This window comes from Takifugu flavidus, chromosome 14 (genome assembly GCF_003711565.1).
Source record: "Takifugu flavidus isolate HTHZ2018 chromosome 14, ASM371156v2, whole genome shotgun sequence".
NCBI lineage: Eukaryota > Metazoa > Chordata > Actinopteri > Tetraodontiformes > Tetraodontidae > Takifugu > Takifugu flavidus.
Window position 1 is genome coordinate 3627681 of NC_079533.1, and position 25649 is coordinate 3653329.

The 25649-nt window shown below is 44.5% G+C and overlaps 1 protein-coding gene across 2 annotated transcripts in view; it reads right to left on the reverse strand.

Moving 5' to 3' along the window:
• The window catches only part of LOC130537230 (LHFPL tetraspan subfamily member 7 protein), a 65454-nt gene that overhangs the window by 4708 nt on the left and 35097 nt on the right, over window positions 1-25649 (reverse strand). Inside the window, exon 3 of one of the 2 annotated variants that reach the window (XM_057053846.1) lies at window positions 12102-12264. The exons of the other annotated variant lie outside the window; for it this stretch is intronic. Within the exon in view, the coding sequence (XP_056909826.1) occupies window positions 12128-12264 (137 nt within the window). The 3' untranslated portion in view covers window positions 12102-12127. Of the gene's footprint in view, window positions 1-12101; window positions 12265-25649 lie in introns of those variants that run through there. 2 annotated transcript variants of the gene reach the window in all.

Genomic DNA, 25649 nt, shown 5'->3' on the forward strand with positions numbered 1-25649 from the left:
AGGAAACCCCTAAATTTAACTTATTCAACAACAAAAACAACAACCACATAACAATCTAGAAGGAGTAAAATTGCTGTCTGTGCTCCTGATGCACTGTTTCCACCGTTGGTCATAGCTGCTGGAAGCTATTAAATGCACTAAATACTGTCACTCTGATCAGCAGAGGCAGGGAGACGCCGGTGGAGTAAAGTACCCTGCGGTAGAGCCGAGTGATCTACTGTCTGAATCAGCTTATTAAACAGTTACTGACATCACTGAGAGGACTCCTTTTCCTTTCTCTCTTACAGAACAATCCTTTTAACAAGACAATATCAAATGGAGGTAGATTAAGGTCAATTAAGATCAAGATTAAGTTCAAAGGCCACTTGCTCCACCAGAACATTTAAAAACTGTTAAAAAGCTAAAGATTCACAGTGGGCTGGGGTGGGTATTAAAGCATCTCCAATACGTGCAACTATCAGCGTCCCTCCAGAAACTGACCGTTCACATCAAACACAGACTGAGGTCTGCATTCACCACAGGAGCCGTGTTTGATGCACAATTTCCTGAAGAGATCAACACACGGTGGGGGGGAAATGACTGTTTTTCTTCCCCGCTGCTTTAATAATGCCCGCCTTCTTCCAGGTAAAGTTTTGGCTGCAAAAAGTGTCTAATAAATCTTGATTTGGCAACAAGGCGCTCGTTTGTTCGCGTTTGCAGCCGAGTTTGCTATTGATGAAAAGCGCCGAGGGGAAACATATGCTGCTAGGAAAGGCTGCGAAATGTTGTTAATTACACTTCCAGGCCCAGAGCAATACATCAGAACTCCTGTTGCCGTGCTGCAACTTACGCCAACGCGTTCTTCATCAATGCGTCTCCCCTTTGGATCCTCACGAGCATCGAGCATTCCACGTGAGGAGCACGCGTGTTGATCTTATCTCGTGTAGACGATAACAACCTGGAAGTGATGAGGCAGTTTGATGTAAACGAGGTGCTGTGAGGTGATTTACAGCTGCAGCCTGGCGTCATAAACTGTAACCTACATACACTCACTTCAACTACAACACACACTATACATATGCGCGACTGTGTAGACATAGATTAGTGTTGGATAATGGCAGCATTACACACAGGCAACTCAATGACTGCAGAAGAAAAAGACAAGACTGACTGACAAAACTGCGTCTTTGGTGTTTTAGTTGCATTTGCAGGAGAATGGAGATGTTTCACTGATGTCAACCTCTTTAGTCAGCTGTAGGAAAATGGAGAAGGTCAGCGGGGTGCTGAAATATGTTCTAAAATATCTTGAGAATTCCCCAGCGTTTAATATGTAAGGTCATTAATGTTTAATAACCAGAATTCACGACTAAAAATAATGTCATTATGATGTCAGCCGTGAAACAGTCAAAGTTAATGAGAGGATGTGAAGGATAAAAGTTTCTGTGGCTGTGATACAAACAGTGGCAGTGAATGTTCAGGTAGTCAGCTGGGAGCTGCTGTTGCGTGGGCTCCAGCAGCAGGGACCCCTTCTTAATGTGTGCAGCTCTGTACACAGCCCTGTTGATAATTAAGCTCAGTGCGCCTCTGGGAAATTATGCTAATGGCAGTTCTACATTTCAAGAAACACTTGGCTTAAGGTGATGGGGAACGCAGCGGTGAGCAAAACCCGACACCCGAACAAATGTTTCCAAAAGCAGTCGAGGAACCAAATGAAAATGAGGCAAGAAAGAGGAAATGAAGTTTCCATAAGAGAGAAATGTAGAGTAGCCTGTAGAGTTGTTACACTGCTTTACTCAACTACACTGTTATATTACTACACAAGAATTAGCTGCAAATATGTTGTTTCAGTCATTCATTGTGATCATTGATCATGTATTTTGTGATTAATACAACCTGCTGTGTAGTCTGCACCTCACCTATGGTTCATATAAATGACAAACTGGTGTAAACTCAGTAAGCAAGCCAGATAAAATAGTTAGAATGATGAGAGAACCCGTAGTTACTGCCTGTGATCACAATCGTCTACAAAGATGTTTATTTTACAGCAAGGTAATTCTCGCTACGTGTCTGGAGCCACCGAGCCTGTTGACCTTCAGCAATGTATGAAAGGAGATTGAAAGAGTGAGGTAGAAGAGGGGATCCAATGTGGCAATAAAATACGGGGAGATAAGGGAGATTAGCAGGGCAATAAAATAGCTTCTGTCATCTTTGGAGTGAGCGGTATATATGGTATGTATACGTCAGCGTGTGAGCTCTTGGTTGACAGTGTGTAGCCCTCCTGAGACTGTGCTTCTCACCCAGGCAACAGCATGAATGGCACATGAATCTTACCCGCAACATCCAATTTGTCATTTAAATTACTTTCATTTCCACATCTCCATGTATTTCTTAATGCCACAAATTAATTTACACCTCAGACAAATTGCTTGTCCTTGACTTCCCGATCCCTTACCAGACAACCTCGCGAGCCACGCGGGCCTGCCTCAGCGAGCGGTCGGACTGGAACTGATCTCAATCCATCATGCGTCTCACCTTGCAGATTGGTTTACCTCGGGAGACAAAGCACCTCACGTGCATGACTGGGAGAGACAAATAATAAAGATACAAGCAAGAAGTTGGCAATTAAAGTGAAGAACATTCGTTAGCGGTGAACACTGGCGCTCAACGTGGTGACTGTGTGATGTTAAACAATGGTTTAACTGATGAAACCTGAAGGACTGTCCCTGTGCTGCACGAGGACAGCTGCTAGTGGTGTGTGTGTGCGCGTGTGTGAGTGTGTGTGCAGCCATGGGTCTTGTATTAACCCCCTGATTGCTTCGACAGCCTCTGGCCCCGAGGCTAAACCCTTAAGCTAGGAGTCCGCTGGGCTCGGTGGCTGCCTCAGGTTAGCGCGTGGAAGCCACGGCCACCTCTGTGACAATGTCTATTACTGTAAAGTCTGTCCAGCTGTGCTGCAGCATCAGAGGTCACGTCTGAGGTCGACAAAGCCGAGCGCAATATGCCACGCAGCTTTAGAGATACACAAAAACATGACCAGAGACACAACGTGAGGACATTGTTGTGGCGGCTGTGGGCAGTTGTTTTGGGAATCGTGAAGATTTAAAAGTGTATTTTTTTTCTCTCCTCTGAGTGAACATTCCTGCTAAGACATGCAGAAGATGTCTTAGATTTCACTGAATAAATATACATAATATGGCAACCATACCATCTATTTTACTTGAGTATACTCAGATATAACCTCCCACAGGTATAATGAAAAGTGCAGGATGCATGAATTCATGAGATAGACTAAAAACACGGTACTTATTTTCTGACTCTCTGCCAGGCATTTTTCAAATAGCGCCTTGTTTTGTTCTTGAATGGATTTCCTGCGTCACCAGTTCACGGCGTTTACCACTCAGCATATAGATCACCTTGAAACCCCAGAGAAGAAATGCTGAATAAAGATTAGGGACTTCATCTTTGTTGTGTAAATTAAATCGGCGTCCATATTTAGTAATTAAAGTGTCATCTGCGTAATGCACTGTTGTTTATGAAGGGGGAAAAAATAAGGCAGCAAATCATGGACAATAAATCAAGCGGCATTTATTAACCTTCACATCAATCCGTGCATGCTGGTGGTGTTTAATTGGGCAAAAATGGAGCAATATATCATGGGGAGAAAAAATATTTTTACTAACTGAGCAAAGTCAGTAAAAATAAAACTGCTCGTGCAAATGGAATAAAATATTTCAGATGTTTTACATTGTTTTGTTTATGTGTACATGCTACAGGATGGAATGCTAAAAAATGAAGGTAGTTTAGCAGCGTTTGATAGCAGATTCTCCAATGAAGAAAATCTGAAGTGATCGGGAACATCAGGAAGTTTCTTCACGTGAATTTTGATGTCTGATAACTTTGTGAACATAAAACTGTGCAGACTGATAATTCTGTATTTTCTTCAGAGGCAAAAAAAGACCTGCTCCAGTCCATGAATCCAGCTGGAAGATCATTATCTGACAATATACAGAAACCTTTCTGATGAGTGTGAGGTGTGACCAGGTTGTGTGAGTCTGTGCGCATGTGGGCTTGTGTGTGTTGGAGGGGGTGCAGCAAAATATAATGAATCCCTACAGGAGATGCTGGGTCCCCGCTGTGCTTCTGTAATGTAGCTGTGCCCTGCCATCACTCCCTGACCCACTGGCATTAAGGAGAAATGGAAACCATTACCTTCAGCCCTGCCGAGCAAGTGGGAGACCTGAATCAGGCAGCAGGTGTGTGTGTATATGTGTGTGTGTGTTTTATTAAAAGAGAGAGAAACAGACAGAGACACAGCCCAGCAGGAGTCCCACTGTATGAAGACCAGTCAGTCACAAACACTTGTGTGGGAAATGTAATATCAAACATGTCAACAACATAATTGGATTTTAATTTTAACATGTGAGACAACGACTAAGGGGGTTTAAAGAAATCTGCAACGCTCCCATCAGCTCAAGAATCTTTACAGCCTCATGCCTCTCACATTACTCCACTCTTAATCTCTTGCTTCAGTGCATCCTATAAAATGTTCATTGTTGAATAAACAGGATTTTCAACCCACAGAACCCTGAGTGGACAAAAGAGACACCTTTTCTTTTTTTGTGTGCAGCCACCTGAGGGGAGCTCAGCACAAGTGTGTTCTCTGCTGCTGCTCTCTGTGTCTGGAGTGGGAGCTTCTGGAGAGGATGGCAATAGTAAATCTCTGGGATTACATTCAACACCAGAGATGGAGCCCCACCACAGGCAGCCTCAGATGAGCCCTTTCGATAAGATGTCTTCGCTGAGCTTATTTTATCAGTCTTTTTCCCCCTCAAAAATCAGGTTTAAATGAGTTTTTGGGTTAGCTACAACATAGCGGTGGGGGAAATGAGGACTTAACACAGCATCATTAGAATATTAGTGTAGGTGCAGGGATATTTGCTTTCCCAGATGATAAATGGTGCTAAATACAGCAGCAAGTGTGATACTTCACTCTGGAAGCAACATACTGTAGATGTGTTCCAGAAGCAAATGTTGCACAACTCTCCAGCAGGAAGCACGGACAATTGTAGAAACATCCAACACAAGATCACATCTGTTCAAATTTAACAAATTAATTCTTATATCAAACAGTTAATCAGGCTCATGCAGCTGTTGAATGTCCCTTAACAGCGCCACAGTAAGAAAACAATTAGACAAAGGCGAAGGAAACAGATGGAGCTCCTGAAATTAGTCATTGATTTTGCTAAATGGGCACCTTTGACTTTGCAAAGTGAACCTTCCACCTTTTGCCAGTTAGCCAAATCAAACAAATATTGTTTTCGGGTGGGGGGACGGATCCTGACTGTTGTTTGTGCCTATGGTCCAAACAGCAGTTCAGCGTATCCACCCTTTTTGGAGTCCTTAGAGGGAGTGCTGGAGAGTGCCCCTTCTGGGGGCTCCCTCGTCCTCCTGGTGACTTCAATGCTCACGTTGGCAATGACAGTGTGACCTGGAGAGGTGTGATTGGGAAGAACGGCCCCCCTGATCTGAACCCGAGTGGTGTTTTGTTATTGGACTTCTGTGCTCGTCTCAGATTGTCCATAACGAACACCTTGTTCAGACATAAAGGCGTCCACATGTGCACTTGGCACCAGAACGCCTTAGGCCGCAGATCGATGATCGACTTTGTGGTTGTGTCATCGGATTTGCGGCCGCATGTTCTGGACACTCGGGTGAAGAGAGGGGCGGAGCTGTCAACTGATCACCACCTGGTGGTGAGTTGGCTCCGATGGTGGGGAAGGATGCCGGACAGACCTGGCAGGCCCAAACGTGTTGTGAGGGTCTGCTGGGAACGCCTGGCAGAGTCCCCTGTCAGAAGGAGCTTCAACTCACGCCTCCGGGAGAGCTTTGACCATGTCCCGGGGGAGGCGGGGGACATTGAGTCCGAGTGGACCATGTTCCGTGCCTCCATTGTCGAGGCAGCTGACCGGTGCTGTGGCCGCAAGGTGGTTGGTGCCTGTCGTGGCGGCAATGCCCGAACCCGCTGGTGGACACCAGCGGTGAGGGATGCCGTCAAGCTGAAGAAGGAGTCGTATCGGGCCTTACTGGCCTGTGGGACTCCTGAGGCAGCAGATGGGTACCGGCGTGCCAAGCGGAGTGCAGCTACGGCGGTTGCCGAGGCAAAGACTCGGGCATGGGAAGAGTTCGGTGAGGCCATGGAGAACGACTTTCGGACGGCCTCGAAAAGGTTCTGGACCACCATCCGGCGTCTGAGGAGGGGGAAGCAGTGCACTGTCAACACTGTGTATAGTGGTGATGGTGTGCTGCTGACCTCAACTCGGGATGTTGTGGATCGGTGGAAGGAATACTTCGAGGACCTCCTCAATCCCACCAACACGCCTTCCAGTGAGGAAGTAGGGCCCGGGGACCTGGAGATGGGCTCTCGTATCTCCGGGGCTGAAGTTGCCGAGGTAGTTAAAAAACTCCTCGGTGGCAAGGCCCCGGGGGTGGATGAGATCCGCCCAGAGTCCCTTAAGGCTCTGGATGTTGTAGGGCTGTCGTGGTTGACTCGACTCTGCAACATCGCGTGGACATCGGGGGCAGTGCCGCTGGATTGGCAGACCGGGGTGGTAGTCCCTCTTTTTAAGAAGGGGGACCGGAGGGTGTGTTCCAACTATAGGGGGATCACACTCCTCAGCCTCCCTGGCAAGGTCTATTCAGGGGTACTGGAGAGGAGGGTCCGCCGGATAGTCGAACCTCGGATTCAGGAGGAGCAATGTGGTTTTCGTCCTGGGCGTGGAACAGTGGACCAGCTCTACACCCTCAGCAGGGTCTTCGAGGGTACATGGGAGTTTGCCCAACCAGTCCACATGTGTTTTGTGGACTTGGAGAAAGCATTCGACCGTGTCCCCCGGGGGGTCCTGTGGGGGGTCCTCCGAGAGTATGGGGTGTCGGGCCCGCTGATACGGGCTGTCCGCTCCCTGTACGATCGGTGCCAGAGTTTGGTCCGAATTGCTGGCAGTAAGTCGAACTCGTTTCCGGTGAGGGTTGGCCTCCGCCAGGGCTGCCCTTTGTCACCGATTCTGTTCATAATTTTTATGGACAGAATTTCTAGGTGCAGTCATGGTGTTGAGGGGATCCGGTTTGGTGACCTCAGGATCGCGTCTCTGCTTTTTGCAGATGATGTGGTCCTGTTGGCTTCATCGGCCCGTGACCTCCAACTATCACTGGATCGGTTCGCCGCCGCCTGTGAAGCGGCTGGGATGAGAATCAGCACCTCCAAATCCGAGGCCATGGTTCTCAACCGGAAAAAGGTGGAGTGCCTTCTCCGGGTAAAGGAGGAGATCCTGCCCCAAGTGGAGGAGTTTAAGTACCTCGGGGTCTTGTTCACGAGTGAGGGAAGAATGGAGCGGGAGATCGACAGGCGGATCGGTGCGGCGTCCACAGTAATGCGGGCTCTGCACCGGTCCGTTGTGGTGAAGAGAGAGCTGAGCCGAAAGGCGAAGCTCTCGATTTACCGGTCGATCTTCGTTCCTACCCTCACCTATGGTCATGAGCTTTGGGTAATGACCGAAAGAACAAGATCACGGGTACAAGCGGCTGAAATGAGCTTCCTCCGTAGGGTGGCTGGGCTCTCCCTTAGAGATAGGGTGAGAAGCTCTGCCATCCGGGAGGAGCTCGGAGTAGAGTCGCTGCTCCTCCGCGTTGAGAGGAGCCAGATGGGGTGGCTTGGGCATCTAGTCAGGATGCCCCCTGGACGCCTCCCTGGTGAGGTGTTCAGGGCATGTCCCTCCGGTAAGAGACCCCCGGGGAGACCCAGGACACGTTGGAGAGACTATGTCTCTCGACTGGCCTGGGAACGCCTGGGGATCCCTCCGGATGAGCTAGAGGAAGTAGCTGGGGAGAGGGAAGTCTGGGATTCTCTCCTTAGGCTGCTGCCCCCGTGACCCGACCCCGGATAAGCGGCAGAGAATGGATGGATGGATGGATGGAATTCATTTTTAAGCTGGGACTGTGCAGACACCCTCCACACCCCCAGCCTTGAGACAAACAGTAAATACTCAATCGGTCAGGAATGAGAGGCTGGTTGCAAATGACGTCATAAGCAATAAGAAGATGGCAGCACCTTCTAGGCATCACTTTTGGAAGTAGTCATTGTTCTTCCTGCGGTTTAGACCTGTGATTATCGTGCACCTTCAGTAAACCTTGTTCTCCCTGCCAATGACTCACAGATGAGATGACACACGACAACAGTTTTCATTGATATCATAATCTGCATTTACTGTTTTGTAAGTTTCTCCTTTAAAACAAGAGCACTCATCTTGCTCTTAACTCTAATGTTTTCTTTAATCTGGAGGAGACAATTGGTAGTCTGTCCCAGCTCTCTGGAGGTGATCTATGGCTCCCGTCTGTCCTGCTATCGATCACGCGTAACTGAAAGCTTCGTCACAACAATGTCTAGCGAGGTAATCAAGACCACCGAGACACACAGGAGGCCTCGCTGATGCGGTGAGAGCATTTCCTTGGTTACAGAAGCTTTTGTGAAAGCAGTCAGAATAACACACACACACACACACACACACACACACACACACTGGCAGTGAGCGTATGACATTTGGTCTTTGGAGCAAAGCCTTGTTCTGAAACAGCAGGTCTTGATTGCCTGTATTTGATGCTTCATTCTCCCCATCACGCACGCAGAAGGTCAGCGTTCAAGGTCAAAGGGTGACATTGTTTCATTTAGGCATGAAGTATGTCTTATCAGTCAGTATGTCCTCAAAATGGAGGAAGGAAGAATAAAGAAGGTAAAGACTTTAAGTGTAAACTTTATCTTAGTTGTTTACTAAAATGAAAATGTTTACAGATTGAATGTGCTGAACTACACAATTTATGGAAAGACATTTGTGCTCATTTCTTGCCTAAAAGAATTCAGTTTCACCATGAATCATTTTGCTAACTTTATGTACACAAAGACAGACATAGAGAGAGAGAGAGAGAGACAGAGACAGAGAGAGAGAGAGAGAGGAGATGGGATTAAAATTTACTGTCATTATAAAATAGGTTTTAGTGCCCCTCCCTACAAGACACATTGAATGCAGCCACTGCAGGAGTATAATAGCAAAGTAATTAAGATGATTAGATGCAAACTCTCCTCATTTGTTGATGCAAAGCTGCTTAGTTCACTACATGCTTCCTTCGTGTCATCAGACGTATGAAGGAATTCACAAATGAACGGTGCCATTTTCAGTGTGTGTGAGTTCAGCCGCATCCTCATCCTCCAAATGTTTAGCTTCACTCTAAATATGCTAAAACGGCAGCACCTCTTATTTTGTGACGTTCCCGCCGAAGACACAGATGCCTGGCGTCCCAGCCACTGTGACCCCGGGATGCACCTGCACAACAGTCAGCAACGTTTATGTGTTATCATTAGATGATGGTGGAGCAAACAGCAGAGAGAAAATAGAGCAGTTATCTCTCACCGAAGATGGCCAGACGTGTGTACATGCACCGCAGGAGGCAGAGCGCTTTCTACCAGCATTTGTGCAGGTCAAATGACCTTTTTAACAGGAGCGATTTGGTCAGGAGATTAAACGGTAAACACATGAAGTTCTTAGTAAAATTACTGCTCCGAAACCAATTCCCACTCACTGTAAAGGAGCCTTACCACTAGACTCATGAGGATTTATCAAAAAATCAGCACAGTTCAATACAACATTCAACAATAATGCATGTGCAGCTCCAAAGGTGTAGAAGCTGAGGACGAAAGAGATCCAGACCACCTCTGAATGAGACTGAGGACGCCTGAGTGCCATCATGACACAAACTCCTCATAAGAGAAGCTAAATATGGGTAGATCTAGGTCTGTGCCACCTGAAGCCCCAGGGTTTGGCTTTTCCAAAGCTTGGGTCAAGCAAATAGGTGAGGTTGTCACGCTGTAAGTTGGAGGACGATGAGGCAGACAACAAAACCAGGTGTGCACCTGAGGAGTCAGGCTTTAAGAACCAGGTATAGTCTTTGTCATTAAGGCCTTTCAGACATTGTATCAGCCCAAATACATGACTGGAAAACCCATGATTCTCAGGACAGTGACACAAGGAGACAAGAATTTAAAGCTGTGACAGACCTGCAACACACACAAGAGTCCCATTAGCATCAGGCTGGGGTTCCCTCGTGTAAATTATCACAATAAATGTGATGTTTATCGCAGCACACAAACATAACTTCAGCGGCTAGGCTATTAACAGCTTTATCACTAAGCAACAGCATGAAACCCCCGCAACATGCAATTTCTTTCACTCACTCACGCACGCACACACACACGCACGCACGCACGCACACACACACACACACACACACACACACACACACACACACACACTCCTTTTGAGTGTAATGGCACTGTGTCTAATTTGGAGGATGTTTGACAGACAGTATTTTAATGACCCTGAGGGTGGCGTAGAGTTAAGTTGACAAAGACATCTTTCGTGTCTGGGAGATTTTAAGCTGCCAAATAGGAAGAGCTGGAGGAGTTGCAATGATTAAAATGCTATGATAAAGATGTGAATACAGTAAGTGTCAAGTTTACAAAATGTAGACAAAGACTTGTTTTAATCAGATGCAAAAAGTCAGGACCAACTCTTCCCACCATCAGCATAATGCTGTGGACCTTTGGGAGTACTGAGTACCATGTAATGAGAACAACCACACAGCCTTACTCATGAAAAGCCTAATTAGCCATTAGCATGCACTAAAAAGCAGCTTTGAGACCATCACAATCTCTCCTCCACAATCCCCTGCTGAGCCTCTGTAATACAGCACAGGCCCAGAGGACCAGGCAGCCAATCAGACGTTTCCATTTATAATTCAGGTCTCAGTGATGAGACCGTGATACGGTCTCTGTTTTTAAGCGCCAATAGTCCAGCCGGCCCACACAAGTGGCTACCTCCTGTTTCTCTTTCTTTGGGCTTATGTCTGCTCTTTAGATGATGGAAGACTCATGCGGTCCAGCTAACACTCGCCAAAAAATACACAGTATTACACACATGCAATTCGCTGTGTTTCTGGATTGCATTTGCCCTAATTAGCATGTTCTTCTCTAAGCATTTTAGGCTAAACTTAACTGCTGATTTTAACATCTTGGCTGCTGTGATGTGCTGACTGTTGCTGAAGTATAACTAAAGACAACACAAAATCACTACTGTCATAATAATACTATAGAAAACAAAGATGAATCCAACATCCAGGGCACTTCGGAAATGTTGACCTCTGTCAAACTCAGGTCCAGGGACAGTAAATCCTCCCACCAATGAATGCACCTTCACACTCTGCAACAGTTCCTGTGTAACTTTAACAACTTTAACCTTAGCAGCAACATTTGTGATTGTGGCGTATTGACGTAATAATTGTCTTCTAGCGAGTATGTGATGAATTTATTGCATGTTTGCCTGTAATGATGGTGTCGTCTGCAGAGGCAGGACCACAGCTGGAGCCTTCAGGAAAGGCCTTAATCTGCAAAAAAAATATTAACCTGTTCTATGAGGGCTTGTCAAAAGAGATGTTTGTTATGAACAGGCACTAAGCAAGGAGAAAGTGGATATAAAATAGATATTATAAAGTGTAAAGTACAATGTGACTTTACAATCAGTGTCAATTTAATCTGCTTCAGGGGTTTATTATTAGAAATAAAGAACAGAAGAAAAAGAGAGCGAATACCTGAATATATTTGCATTAAATATGTTAGAATTTTTCATGCTCATATTAGACCATTGATTTAGGATTAATGAAATGTTGAATAATTTATTGGTATGATAATATGAATTATGCTTAAAGTTGTGCTAAATGCAGATTTTTACAGAAAATGCATGTTAATTTTCCCTAACCCAATCTTTGCAAGATGTTCGTGAGACTATCTGAGAATGAAAATCTCAAAATATGCTTTCTTAGGTGCATTTAAGTAAAAGAAAATGTGATTCAAAGCCTCGGGCCTTGGTCTGATGATGAGCTTATGCAGAAAGTCCCTGCATGCTTCCCATCCCTGCTCATTTATCACCCAAAATAAACAGCCTTGAATCCTGCATTACACTTCCTCACAAAGTCAATATGACCAGTGTACTTGGTATGAGCCAATGCTTGTCCACGTGCTTCAGCCACATCACTGCCTGCCTGCATTTCATGCCCAGCCTGTCTGCATCCAATGTTCCATCTGCTTTGGCACCCGGCTGTGTTGGACCAGGCCAGACTGTTGCTCCAAAGAGAGGTGGGTCTGTGATGGAGGATGCTCCAGATGCTTCTGAATCCAGCTGCAGCCTGTTGGCAAAGTCACGGCATAATGAGCCACCCCCATCTTGTTCTCTGCACTGCTGTCCTGTTATCTGTATGGCTCCTGCCAAGCCCATTACCCATGCATGGTTTAAGTTAAAATACCACGCGCTCACCAGCTGATTGATGAGTCTAAAATATCATGGAGCTGTTTAAAGGGGGGGTTTGCATGCTTTTAATGGTTGTCGTCGCAGCCAGTGTTCCCAATGCCATCTCATCTTTCCCATCCGTCAGTATGGATTTAGGAGGCCGGTCTGCGGGCCAGGCTCCATCGATTACAGCAGGCCAACCAATCATGCTGACAGACACCTCAGTCCAGAACAAACCTTGGCTTTTAATAGTGCCGACCACAATGCCCACGTTCATGTGGAAAGCAGAAAATGGGCAGTAAAACACCCAGCAGACTGAGTAGGGACCCACCACAGCAACAGTGGATTAGCACCAGATACACAAGCAAACCTCCACACCCACACACCAAAATCGACTTTTCGGGCTTGAGTTTAAGATTTCTTAAGCCTGCTTTTAGGAAGTGTGTCTACAGATGGGCTGTAAAGCAGCTTAAAGTGCTGGATGAAAATGTACATGACCTTGTCTCATCTCAAAGCAAACGCTGGGAAATTAATTTAAAGCAGCCACCAACTTTAAAGGTGGCTTTTTCTCAGTCTTGTTGCCTGGATTTTGTGTGCACGTGTGTACTTGTTTGTGTGTGTGCTTCTTTAAATCTTGTTCAATCAGATTTCACTTCTTTGAACTTGGATGAACATTAATGAAATCAGACTGAACCACATGAAATGTTTGCAAGCGTGTGAGATTATGAGAGAGAGTTCAGCAACACAGCACATTCTCTGCTCAGTGCACGAGCGTGTGAACGTGTGAGAGTGTGTAGTGGTGTGTGTGCATGCGAGACTCCAGCTCTGTCTCTGCTACTGTCACAATCACTAACAGGAGCTCACAACCATGAAACGATACATGTTAATACAGGTGAACGCACACCTCTACTGACATGCTGTTACCATTTCACTTTCTTTATAACAAATTACTGCTGTCTCAGACTTCATGTGCTAATACAAAGACATGATTTAATAGCACATGCGCTCATGCATCGATCCCAAAATCTCCCAAACTCAGCATGAAGATGCTCTGGTGCATGTTGAGTTTTCAAACTGCTGAGATGCAGAAATCAGTGGCCTTTGGAATGGGGCACTGATCACTCATGAACATAATTATTACAGCAGTATTTGCTGTAGTTAGTGGAGTGCAGTCAGGTTGCACAAAAGCAGATGATTTTATCAGAATTTCGATGGTTTGTGATCACTGAAAGTAAAAGGAGGTGGCAGAGGGCAGCTCTGAAGCGGAAAAAGGAGATTAATGTCAGGTTCTGTTGGCATTACATATACCTGAATTTATCACATGCATATTTATTGAAGGAAAATGAAATGTTTAATAATTCAAGATCTTATCTGACTTTTAAAATTGAATGCTTTTCTTATAAGAGCATCCCTGCAGAAACAGATGTCCTCTGTTGTGTGTGTACGCGTGAGTGAGTGTTTAGGATGGTCATACTGATCAAGTATACAAATTTATGCCAAAAACTAGAAGAAAATAGCCCACAATAACTGCATCTTTCATCCACATTTCCAATGGTGAGAGGTTTTCAAACACATTATTATTGAAGGAATGTTCAGTGTAGACCAGGTTGTAGTGATTTTTTAGTTTTATTCCTCGGGTAGCACTTTGGAGTTTGATGAAAACCAAAAACCAAAGTAAAACTGTATATGTAAGATCCTTTTCAATTATTTAGCAGATACTACTTAATGGTAGAAGCCTAAAACAGCAGAGAAACAAAGGCAGAGCAGCTGTAAATTAATTTGGACTGTGGAAACATTGGAAATCTACTTAAAACCAATGTAGAAAAACACACAGAAACGGCATGAAGTTATAGCAGTAACAAGAATCATGACCAACATATAAGGAATATCATTTAATGTCACATTACTGGCAGTTTTTTAAACACTCACTGTCCTACTGTGGTTGTGTCTGCACATACAGTCAGCCAGAATGTTAATGCTAAAACATCAAATGGACTGCTGGTTTAATGCCTGCTGGACCCTTGGAGATCGATGATTTTAACAATATATATTATTGCCTTAATGCAGAAATAAACTTCTTTTGCTAAGCTTCTTTAAATTGGACGATGAAGTAATGAGCAGTCAGACAGAAATGGTTATCGTCAGTGACTTTGGGAGACATCTGTCCATGTTAATTTAGACAGGAAAATTGTGTTTCATAGTTCCTGATATTGAAAGGAGTCCCTTGAAAGCAGGTAAGCAATAATGTCTGGTCTGGATATTGCTCTGCATCCCCTGTGCTGCAGATGATTATTTTATTCCAGCTTCTCCTCCACATGTAACAGCTGCACAGCAGCCTTGAGCAGGGAGTGGCTCTTTGTCTGACTGTCTGTACTCAGCGAGCTGTGTTCAGGCGCTCCTGCAGCAGTCAGGGACTGAGAGGTTACACTTCATCAGCAGCCGACAGAGCAAACATGAAGGTGGGTTTCTGTTATCAAACATACAACGGTCCAGGCACTCCTGCTTACTCAGGTGGAAAACTGATAATATTTTGGAATCATAACTTCCTTCCTTCACTTCCGTGTATTGGGGGAAATAAGGGCACATAAAACTACCCCAAAATGGCAGTTTAGATGACTTTGGCAAACAGGTTTTCATTTTCAGTAATTGCTAATATGCAGCGAGCTATAAAGAAAGCACCGGAATGGAATGTGCTTCATGATGTGGGCACCTGCTTCGGGAGCCAAGAAGTGCATCGTTACTGCCGTCCATTTACTGTAACTAACTGTTTCAATTCGGATAATGGAGCAGAGGTGGAGGGGCAGATTCCCGGTCACCCTCAAACAATGTATCTCTGCACACACACTAAACTTGTGTGAGTGAGTGAGCTGTTTCTACAGCTCATATTTACTTTATATTACAGAGATCATGTGGGTATTGTTATAAAGATCAAGGAGAACCTGGCTTTCCATAACACGCTCTTCACTAAAAGCCCCCTCAAAGCGCAGTAATAATGTGCCATTAAACAGACAAACAGCTTCCACGGGGCTGGAAATGTGGCTGCCAGCCAAAGCAACAGTTAAACCAACACGCCCGTTGCTTTGGCGGCGCCGCTGCAGGGATTCGGCAACCCGGCCACGCCATGACCTTTTCCTGTCTATTACAGTTCGCAGATTTCTGCATTTGGACCCCGGGGCTGTTGGGCATTTATCACTGGTACTGCCCCGTTATTAAAAAGCCCTCTATAGAGCAGACGTGCTGAAAGCCCCCTCCTCCTGCCGCCTGCTGCAGCAATGTTATCGGCCATCATTATTAGTGCTATTAGGACACGAGGCGTGTTTTTCATATGCAGGCCGTGTTAATGTGAGGCTAGATTGATGATGATGGCGGCGCTCCGCGTGTGGATCTCACATTTGATTTGCAGAGGTTGACATCGAGGGCTCATTTGCATAATGAATCCTCAGCGTCTTTTTGATGAGCTGTTGACAGAGAAGAAGACAACAAGTGCCTCGCCATCCGCAGATAAATAATGGAAGAGTGAAAAATGAGCCCGGCCATTACATTACTCCATCAGCACTCAACACTTACTTTGAGAAACAGTTCCCAATCAACGGAACTTTAAAGGGTTCTGCTCAGCTCAGAGCCAAAGTGGGAAAGCTTCCGGTTGATGACAAAGCCTCGTCTGTCGGCGGCACGTATCTTTAACAACAGCTCCATACAGCCCTCCTTCCAGCTACATCAGCATAGAGCAACTCTGGCTCAAAGGAGATCCGCTTGCAGCTTAACATCTGGGCGCTTCGCCGCTGATGCCCTCATAAATAAAAGATAACTTCTGCCTCCCCCGTGCAGTCGCAATGGTATAAATCATGTATATGGATTTTCGTTTGGCTTTCACTCTCTCCTTCTCCGATAGTCTCTCAACCCCCTCGTTCTCTTTACACCTTCTTTTCCATAATTCCTTCCCTCTTTCAGATTTTTTTGCAGCCTTTAAAGCCCAGTGTGACGTCCCTGAAACAAAGGGGGATGACAGGTAATTAGATGATTCACGGCGAGAAAAGAAGCCACCTGGTCAGCCTCTACTTCAGAACCATTTTAGCTGACTGTGCAGTCTGGACGTCTGACATCTATTATTGAACTTCAAACATCTGTAATATTCTCCAACTCCTAAAATAAAGTCTGATTTAATCTAATTGCAAAAAAAAATAATCTTTTGAACTACCTTCAAAACTGCCACATGCTAATATATTAGAAAATGTAATAAGAAGATTCCTTATCCAAACTCAGCAAAGGATGTACCAATCAAAGACATTCGGTATAACGAGGACTTTTGTCCCAGAGGTCGAGCCTTTGCCATCAGGTTATCTCTGCTGAGTTTAAGTAGTGAACATTATGAGTTAGAACATACAGGGCAATTAGTAAGCTAAAGATGTTCTAGATCTGAATAATAGTAATCCGTATAATAATAGAAAACAGTAACAAGGATGTGTCTGCTGCTTTTGATTAGTTTTTCCCCCTCCTTAAGTCATCAAACTCCACAGAAAAACAACCAAAATAACTGCAATATCTAGTTAAAAAGCTGTTAAACTTCATCTCAAGCCTAAAACTTCACCGCTTTGAGTCGGGGTGTGATTAATTGTAAATATTAAAGAACATTTTGTGGTGAACAGTCACTGAGAAAAAAAAAAACCTTTTACCTCCCAATGTTTGGCAGTTACAAACATCCTCATAGTTCATTTAATTTAAGTTGTTCACATTTTAAAGCCAGAAAGTGATATTTGCAGTTGAAACACTACATACTACCGCAACTGAAATCCAGTGGCATATTTATAGTTCCTAGTCTCAGCGGGGCAGTGTTGTCTTCTATATTTAATCTCAGGAGACAGGAAAACAAAATTGTCAAATAAAACTAATTATGTCATGACCAGTCTGGTTGATGATAAAGGATAATTGCTTTTTAAAAAATTTGCATGGCTAAGGCTGACTGCTCTCCCTCTGATGTGACAACATAACCTTTAACAAACGTTGTATGATTGATGAAGCCTCTCGTTTCTCTTTCCCAAACCACACAAATCAGCAAAAGGAAACACTCTTTTTGCACTTGGCACATGTAAAAGAAAAGTATCTTCATTTCAAGTTTTTCATTAGTCATTTCCTGTGACGCTAACATCTACCGCCTGTGATGACAGTGTCAGTCATTAAGATACTCTGCACTATCTGTTTGTCTGTCTTCAGTTGGGAGACACTCAGACAGCTGCAGCAAGTGATGAATGAGACATCTTTCTGCATCTGATACATATTTCTCATTTCCAGAAGAAATAACACAGATGTTTGGAACGGATGGGTCTGAGCGAAGGAACACAAGGACACGGTTCAGCAGGAAATGGACAACAGGAAACACTGATCACAGTCAGACTGCAGGTGAGGGTCAGGCGAATCTCTGGTATCAATAAAACCTAGAATCAGAGTCACAATGTCAAATTGGTAAAAATTAAATTAGTAAAAAAACAAATTTGGTTTTAGTGGCTTTCTAAATTCCAGTGATTTCCTGAAAGCTTCATAGAGTAAATATCAAGGTAATAAATTTTTAAAAAAATAGACCCTTCGTACCTCCAACGTCAGAGATGTCACCAGAACTGTTATTAGGAGATCTGCTGCGAGTGTTTTAAAGGTCTTTGGGGTAGTATTTATACTGAAATGTGTTCTAGCCAACCCTCAAATACTAAAGATTTTTCTGCGCATTATAATTCAATCCAAATGAAATATTACGTATACACTATTTCCAGGTAGCTATTTTGCTATAGTAGGGCAGCATTTTTACACTTTTCTGTACATTTTCAGTATCTTTTTTTCATACTGACCTGATAGTCATACCGATAGTTTCTAACAGGGGTCTGTGCCACTGAGTAAAATTTCAGTCAATAATAAGCAGCTTGTAACAACACTTACACACTCGGCGAGGTTATCTTCTTGGCCCTGTTCCATTTAAAAATGTCACTTTAGATTAAGGAAACACATTAACGCATGTGTCCAGATTGACAGCAAATGTAATGAGGCAGTTCTCCCCATATCTAAAAGCTTATGAGAATTCCAGCAAGACCGGAGAGGAAGCGGAGAGTTTATGTCCGTATCTGCTGTTAGAGCCTCAGCCGTGACACTTGACAAATGGTCCGTTACCCTCTAAACCTGGTTAGTAACAGGTTGACCAATGACAGCAGCCATTCGCTATTTAATGCCATCCAAATCCGATTATGTTTTTCTTGGGGTGCATTTGCTGGCCAACAGAGACGGATGGAGATTACAGACTGAGGTATTGGCGAGTGAGTGTAACATTTTTTAAGGTTAGAAAAGACATAAAATAGCAAGAGTCTTCAGACTCAAGGGTATCCGCAGTTAAATCTTCCAGTGTCTCGGGTCAGCAAAGACACGCTGGAAGAGGTGATTGAGAGAGAACAGCAGGTTATTGGTGCTCCAACCTTCAACACTACCAGCCTGTCCTGTGTACACTAAATCTCATTTCAGCTTTTTCAGGGACCCTATTATGACCACTCGGTGAAAGGCTGAACAGAACGGGTCCTTCTATGTGTGGAGGAAAGACAACAAGGTCATTAACAGAAATCTCCTACAAAGAGTTCAACTCCAAGCCACACAAGCACAGCAGTAAACACAGATCCCTATCAGGGATCAATACACGCTAATCCAAAGCTCATTGTGAGCAGTGTAGGCACCAAGGAGTGTTTTTCCAGTTAGATGGAGTGAATGCTTCACCACCTTGCATTCAGCTGAGACAGTATCAGTATTTGTGAGGCACCAGTGAACGCTTCCAACTGTGTGTTTGCCAACAGGGTTCACTCTCTGGGAAATCCAATAATCACATTCCTCCTCTCGTTTTGTCTTTCAGTCACTGGAAGTTTCTGGAAGGGTCCATTCAGCTTCCGGGGACCATTCTATCTGTCCCTGAAAAGGCTTTAAACCCACGCCTCTGCTCCTCAATGGCTGAGAACAGGCCGGCCTGGGCTTTCTTTGGGTAACACAATTAGCCATGGAGAGTTCGGGCCCGGCCTCCTTCACATTCAGCCCCCTTTTGATGGCCAGCCAGCTCCATGACTAGATGAACACAAACTAGCAGCCTATTGCCATGCAAAACAGCGGCCCCCTCTGCAGCATTTCACATGGCAGCCTTAAATAGGTCCCTCTCTGTAGCTTTCCTTTGTCCCACAGTTACCAACGCGTGTAATTTTTGCACAAATAAGGAAAGAAAACTGTGGGCAAACACACCTCTTTCACCTCAGGCTATTATAGGATTCATCCCTTATGGTGGGGCGATCATTGGTAATTGTTTCCCACTGGGGGGAGAAAAGATACAATGACGGTAAAGGAGGAGTTGAGAAAATGAGGGGTTTAGGAAAAGGCAGATTGATTGCAAACTGACATGAAAATCTATTAATTTTGAAACACACAAAGCCTTTCTGACTGTCCTCTGTTAAGAAAAGTGACTGAAAATGCTATATTGACAGCAGCACGAGGAGCATGCACAAGGCCGGCATTCCTACAGTGAGGGCTGGGACACGGTCATATGATTAAAATTGACTGACACATGGCGCAGGCCTTCAAACCCACCCATAACAGATATTGAAGACCCCCCTGGGAGGGGACAAGGAAAGCTCACATGAGGCACTCGCAACCTCCAGTTCCATCTGTGAGATGAGAAGAGTGTGTCTTTCAGAGTGTGCATCTCTGTATTGGGGTGACAGTTGCTACAATAATCGTCCTGCCACACAGCTTACTCTTCTGAAGTGGCATGGAAATAGCTTTTTATCACATCAGAAGGAGGAAATAAAGAAAGGCTGAAAATATGCAATAGTCTTGTGAACGGGATGAGATCAGCAGCTGACCTGCAGAGGACGGAATCTGTAGGATTTAGCAAAAACAGGAGTTGGGAGAGGGGAGGAGGATGGAAATAGCTGTTAAAATCTCAGAATAAACCCAAGCTGGTGAGGATCCATATGGCACTGCCCAACTCCTCCCACTGGATTCTGAGTGTTTTTCTGTGTCTGCTTCCCAGAAGAATTTCAACATCCACATTAATCTCATTCATGCCGAGAGGATTCCAAAGAGCCTCATCTGAGCAGGAGATCACAGCAGTAACTGCTTCACTTAATGGTGTCCTGCAAGGAGGAAGAGTGATATATTTATATAAAGATGGTGTCCTGTCCACAGTCAGACTCAAGGTGATTGTGAATGCAGACAGTTTATTGGCTGAGAAATCCATTTAGACTTTAATCGCAAGGGAAAGTACTTTGGTGCTGACTGTGGAAGCTCGACGTACACGTGAAAGTGCTGAAAAAGAGATTTGTCAGCACGAAGTACCAGCAGCAAACCAAAGACCTTCCTATGGGGGGGTCACAAGGGTGTGCGTGAGAAACTATATCTATCTATCTATTCGTCCCTTTGTCTGTCTGTCTGTGACAAAATGACAGAAAGATAAATATATTGTTGAATCACTACTACAAATTTATGTGCGGTGAGTCTGCCATCATACATCAACCTAATAACTGTGACATTCAACATTTGTTGTGATGAATCTCCATCTCTCTGTCTGTCCCTCCAGGGTCTAAATCCACTTTACTGTTAATGGACACTCTTTCCTGTCTGTCTTTAATAGGGGCTTTAATAATGCAAGAGAATTCTTGACAATTTGCCTAAATTCAATTGTGAAAATCACAGCCGGAGGCTTTTTTCCCCTCCTCCAGCAGCTGCTCTTGACTCCAGGTAGACATCCTGGAAAAGTCCCACAGTTGTATCCATAATACACAGATAAAAATCATTATTTCCTGCCTTTAATCCGATTCAGTCCTCTCTCAATATTATATTTTCTAATTAAGGAGGGTGTGTAGGAGGAATGAATGGCCTCTAGACGTCTTCCGGCCAACTTGGTTTCTTGCCTCTGCTGTGATTTCTCTTCCATTCTCTTCCCTGATGTCTGTCTGTTTTAATACAGAAACATTAATCTCACTTTCCACTTCCTGCTCATTCCCTGTTTGGCTCTGACCTGTTTTATCAGCCGCCCAGTGTGTTTTCAGTCTTTTTCTCTTCCTCCAACTCTCTTCCTGCCGGTGGGCTCCTACACAACAGTGGAGGATTATTTTCTTGGAAAACGTAAATCCCACCAATGGAAGTGGAGGAAGCGACACAGGCAGTGGGGACGATAGAGTGATTACATGACAGGAGTGAAGCAGAGAGAGAGAGAGAGAGAGAGAGAGAGAGTTCAATTTGCAGTTATTCTGTTATCTGTGTGTGTCCCCATACTACTGTGTTCCCCAATACAAACAGTCGACCCCTGTCGTTTTGCCCTTTGCTCTGTTTGTGAGTGTATGACAACCACTGAATGCAGATATTCAAGCAGCAGAAAGTAATCGGAAAGAAGAGTGTGTATCTCTCAAAAAAATGATGAGTCTCAAAGCAACAAAGAGCGGAGGAGTAATGCCAGGCGTCACCTCCCACTCTTTAAAGTGAGGTTGTTTTGGCAGTTTTTCCATGTTGATTACAGAAATCCTCAATCAACTGGTGCTTTAAAGAGGCAACCGCAACTCAGTATTAGAAGTCGATAAAGCTGGAGGGTACTCGGAAATGGAGAATGGTTACATTATGGAAGCCAATTTAGTCGCCAATCACATCAGTCTGACAACAAAGTCTGATTTCTTCTGTGGCTGCGAGGACACAGAGGTGTGAATCAATGTTTCTCATATAGTAGCAAACATTAGCGCCAACGACTGTGACACTCGCCCATGCTCGACATGAAAGTGGGACTTAAGGCAGTAGCCTAAACCTTAAACCCCAAAATGCATGTGCACGTTTTTAAATTTGCTACTGTAGTTAGTGAGACACACAAAATCAAATACAAAAGGAGGTACAATTATGCAGGATTACAATCACACAGATCAATTTAGCGACTAATGACTCTAATAATTACTGCAGACTTTAATCAGCACACAATAAAACCACCTAGATATTAAGAAGAAGGTCCAAATTACAAGAAAGGGGGAGCAGTTAGGTAAACAAATGAATCTTTAATGGGTGTGCAGTACAAAATTAAATATGCATCACTATTAGTGGATTCTCTATTTTAAATGCTCAGTTCAGGGGTGGTCCGGCAGCCAACCATTACCAAGTCATAAAATTTTAACACCCTGTTTATGTATGGGGGGGGGGGGGGGGGGAGTTTATTGTGGAAATGCTTGTGGACACACGTTGGCCACCACAGTGCACATCCTCAGGAACAATACACAAAGCATTCCAAAATGAACCTTTCACAAAAATCTCTGTAACAATCAGGGAACAAGTGGGGCCAACAGGATATGAAAATAATTTGCAATGCCTTTTCAACCCTTTTCAGGGTTGTTGCTGGGAAGGAGTACAGAATGGAACGGTTGCTATGAAACAAAACACAGTCAGATGACGCTCAATGAAGGTTATACAGAATACAGGAACAACCAATCCATCCAAAACCTGTGCTCTACTGATAGTCACTTTACTAATCTTTGTTGCTGTGGACACTTGGAAAAGGGTGAAAAACATATTGTTTGTTTATTGATTGTACATCAGGCCCAACTGGCCAAGGCTGGAAAACTGCCCATTGTGGAGCTGAGATTACTAAAATCTCCTTAGTTGGTGATGTTTTAAATGGCAAGAGGAGTTGTGATCCTCGGGGGGGGGGGGGGGGGGGGGGGGGGGGGGGTGCGTGTGCGTGTGTGTGTGTGTCCCATTGGGTGCAAATCAGTGATAAGCATGAGCGCGGCTGCTGATGACATCTCCATGAATGAGTAAATCTGCTGCTTTTCCCTCCTCCCATCACCACTGCTATAGTTTCACTACGAAGTGGAAACTTAACAGCTGCACACAGACACACACACGCTAAGGGGACTAAAAAAAAAACTTCAAATGAGAGTGTGCAAGCTGTGACGGTGAACATTAATAGGGACAGCAGCTGTGGAAATAATGTGGCACATCTGGGAGGACAGAGCAAAGTGGAGACAGGAAGTGATGAAGAAGGAGAGAAGAAGACAGATGCAGCTGATATGGTGCCTTTAGACACTTAACACCTTGGTTAAAACAATGGATTAATCACCTACCTGAGTTCAGTTAAATACATTCATCTTTGTAATATATCAATTAACATCATACAAATAATACACCAATGCCATAAGGAAAAAACTGCCCGAAACACCAGTGTCTACTGTTTAGTGGCCTGTAAGCATTTGCTGTGATGAGAGCACTATCAGGCAAGAGAAGCTCTGTAACAAATCAGCAAAGAACCACTTAATCATTCAACCAGGCCATTTGAAATATGAGCAACAGCAGAGACGGGGTTGGGGGTTGTTTGTGAGGAAATATCGGTCTCTTCACATACCCTTCAAATCATGCAGTTCTATGAAGGAACGGGCCTTGGATGCACTTGTTTGCTTGATATTCACCTCAGCATCCTCCGTGCTTGTTAGGTTTCCATTTGAGAGTAGACAGAGAAAAGCAAGAGTCAGAGCACCTCTACACAGACGTGTGTCTCCATGCTGCAAGGCAACAAGGGCCTGAACTCTGCAGCAGTTTTCAGGAATAACACAGAAATAGAATAATTAAGACCCAGATGGGAGGAGGATATCAGCGTTCTTACCGGGCAACATTAAGCTAATCAACAGGTTGGCTTTCCAAACCTCAGGGTACGCTTTAATATGGAGAAGATGAGTAGGGCAGTTAGACAGCAGAACATTCTCTGATGATTTTCAATTTCATATTAGACAGAAAATATTGCCCTAAATATCAAGTGATGACCTGTCTATGGGGCACAATTACAGCAGAGATGAAGACATAGGCCAGCAGGCATCGCTGATGTTCTCCTGGTTGTTAACGGCTAACGTGTGGCCTGATGATAGAGAAGAGGTGATGCACACCGTATCCCAACATCACCATGGACTCATCCACCCTCCACTGTGGAAGCCACACTTGGAGGATGAATAAATGAATCTGGAACAAATAGCCTGTTGCTTGACACATAATCACAAATTAGGCCAGGTTGCCTGGGAGTGATGGATGGAGCTAAGCTTGTAGAGCAGCACTGCTAGGGAAGCAAAGGTGGGTCACCCTATTAACCCTGACACAGTGCAGGAGAACCTACACAGCTTCAGCCAGAGACAGAGAGGGAGCATTGATTCAACCAGATCTCCTGGCTTATCCCTGAGGTGTGATTACAGTTTGAAACGTGCCAACAAATGATGCCACTAATGAGAGGTTCATTACCAGGTCAGGCCTGTGGACACAGCCATCGTAAATCTTTATTCTCACAATGTGATTGATAAAACTGGGATTAAACAGACAAGAAACACAACGGCAACACACAATTTATCCAATCCAAGTCCTGTATCGCTTACCAATAGCCTTGGCGACATCTGCGTCTGTTTTTAGGTGCGCAGAACACAATTACAGAAGGCGGCGAGATTTGTCATGTTGATTTATCCCTCACCTCACCTAATGAAATTTTCCTACATTCCCTGCTGAGCAAGTGGCTGAAGGGGAGGGAGAGAAAAAAGGAGAAACGGAAGATGAGGTCGACCCTTTGTGTTTCTCCTTCCTCTGTTTAAATGAACACTGCTCTCCCCTTCATTCCTCTCAATTAAGTGTTTGCCATTTGGATCGTGTCCCAGCTTCAGCATCATTAAAACCTTTGCATGTCAAAGGAGGTTGAGATGGAAGAGGAAAGGGGAATAGAAGGTGTGCTTCAATTTTGCAGCCGTCAGAGCTACCTGCCCTCATCATCAGACAGAGAATGCGAGGGAGGGATGGTACAAAGACAGAGAGACAAATAATGACAATAAACGAACCATCTGTCTGAGGAGGGCAGCCAGTGCGGAGGAAAAAACACTACTGCACTGAATAAAATCAGCCCTGTTTACTTTGGTAATGCACCTGAAACCCCACAAATCATTCGATCCCAAAATAAACATGATGGAAATAAAGAAACGTGACATTGAGTAGATTTGCCATTTCATCTTTAAAAGGTTTTCCTTGAAGAAAAATGGACACTGAAAAGGAAAACACTCATCTTCCTCTAGCAGGCAGGGAGAGTGAATGGTTGCTTTATCTTCCTCCCGATGCCACATTGACCGGTGTATAAACTCCTGACCCGGCATGCTTCTGCAGTTAGCGTGATATATTTCTGCGTCAATAGCCTGAGTGCAGGGGAGAAAATCGATGCTGTTATAATACAATCAAATTAACATGGGACAGAACAGTGGGACACCACCGATCCCCCTCCCA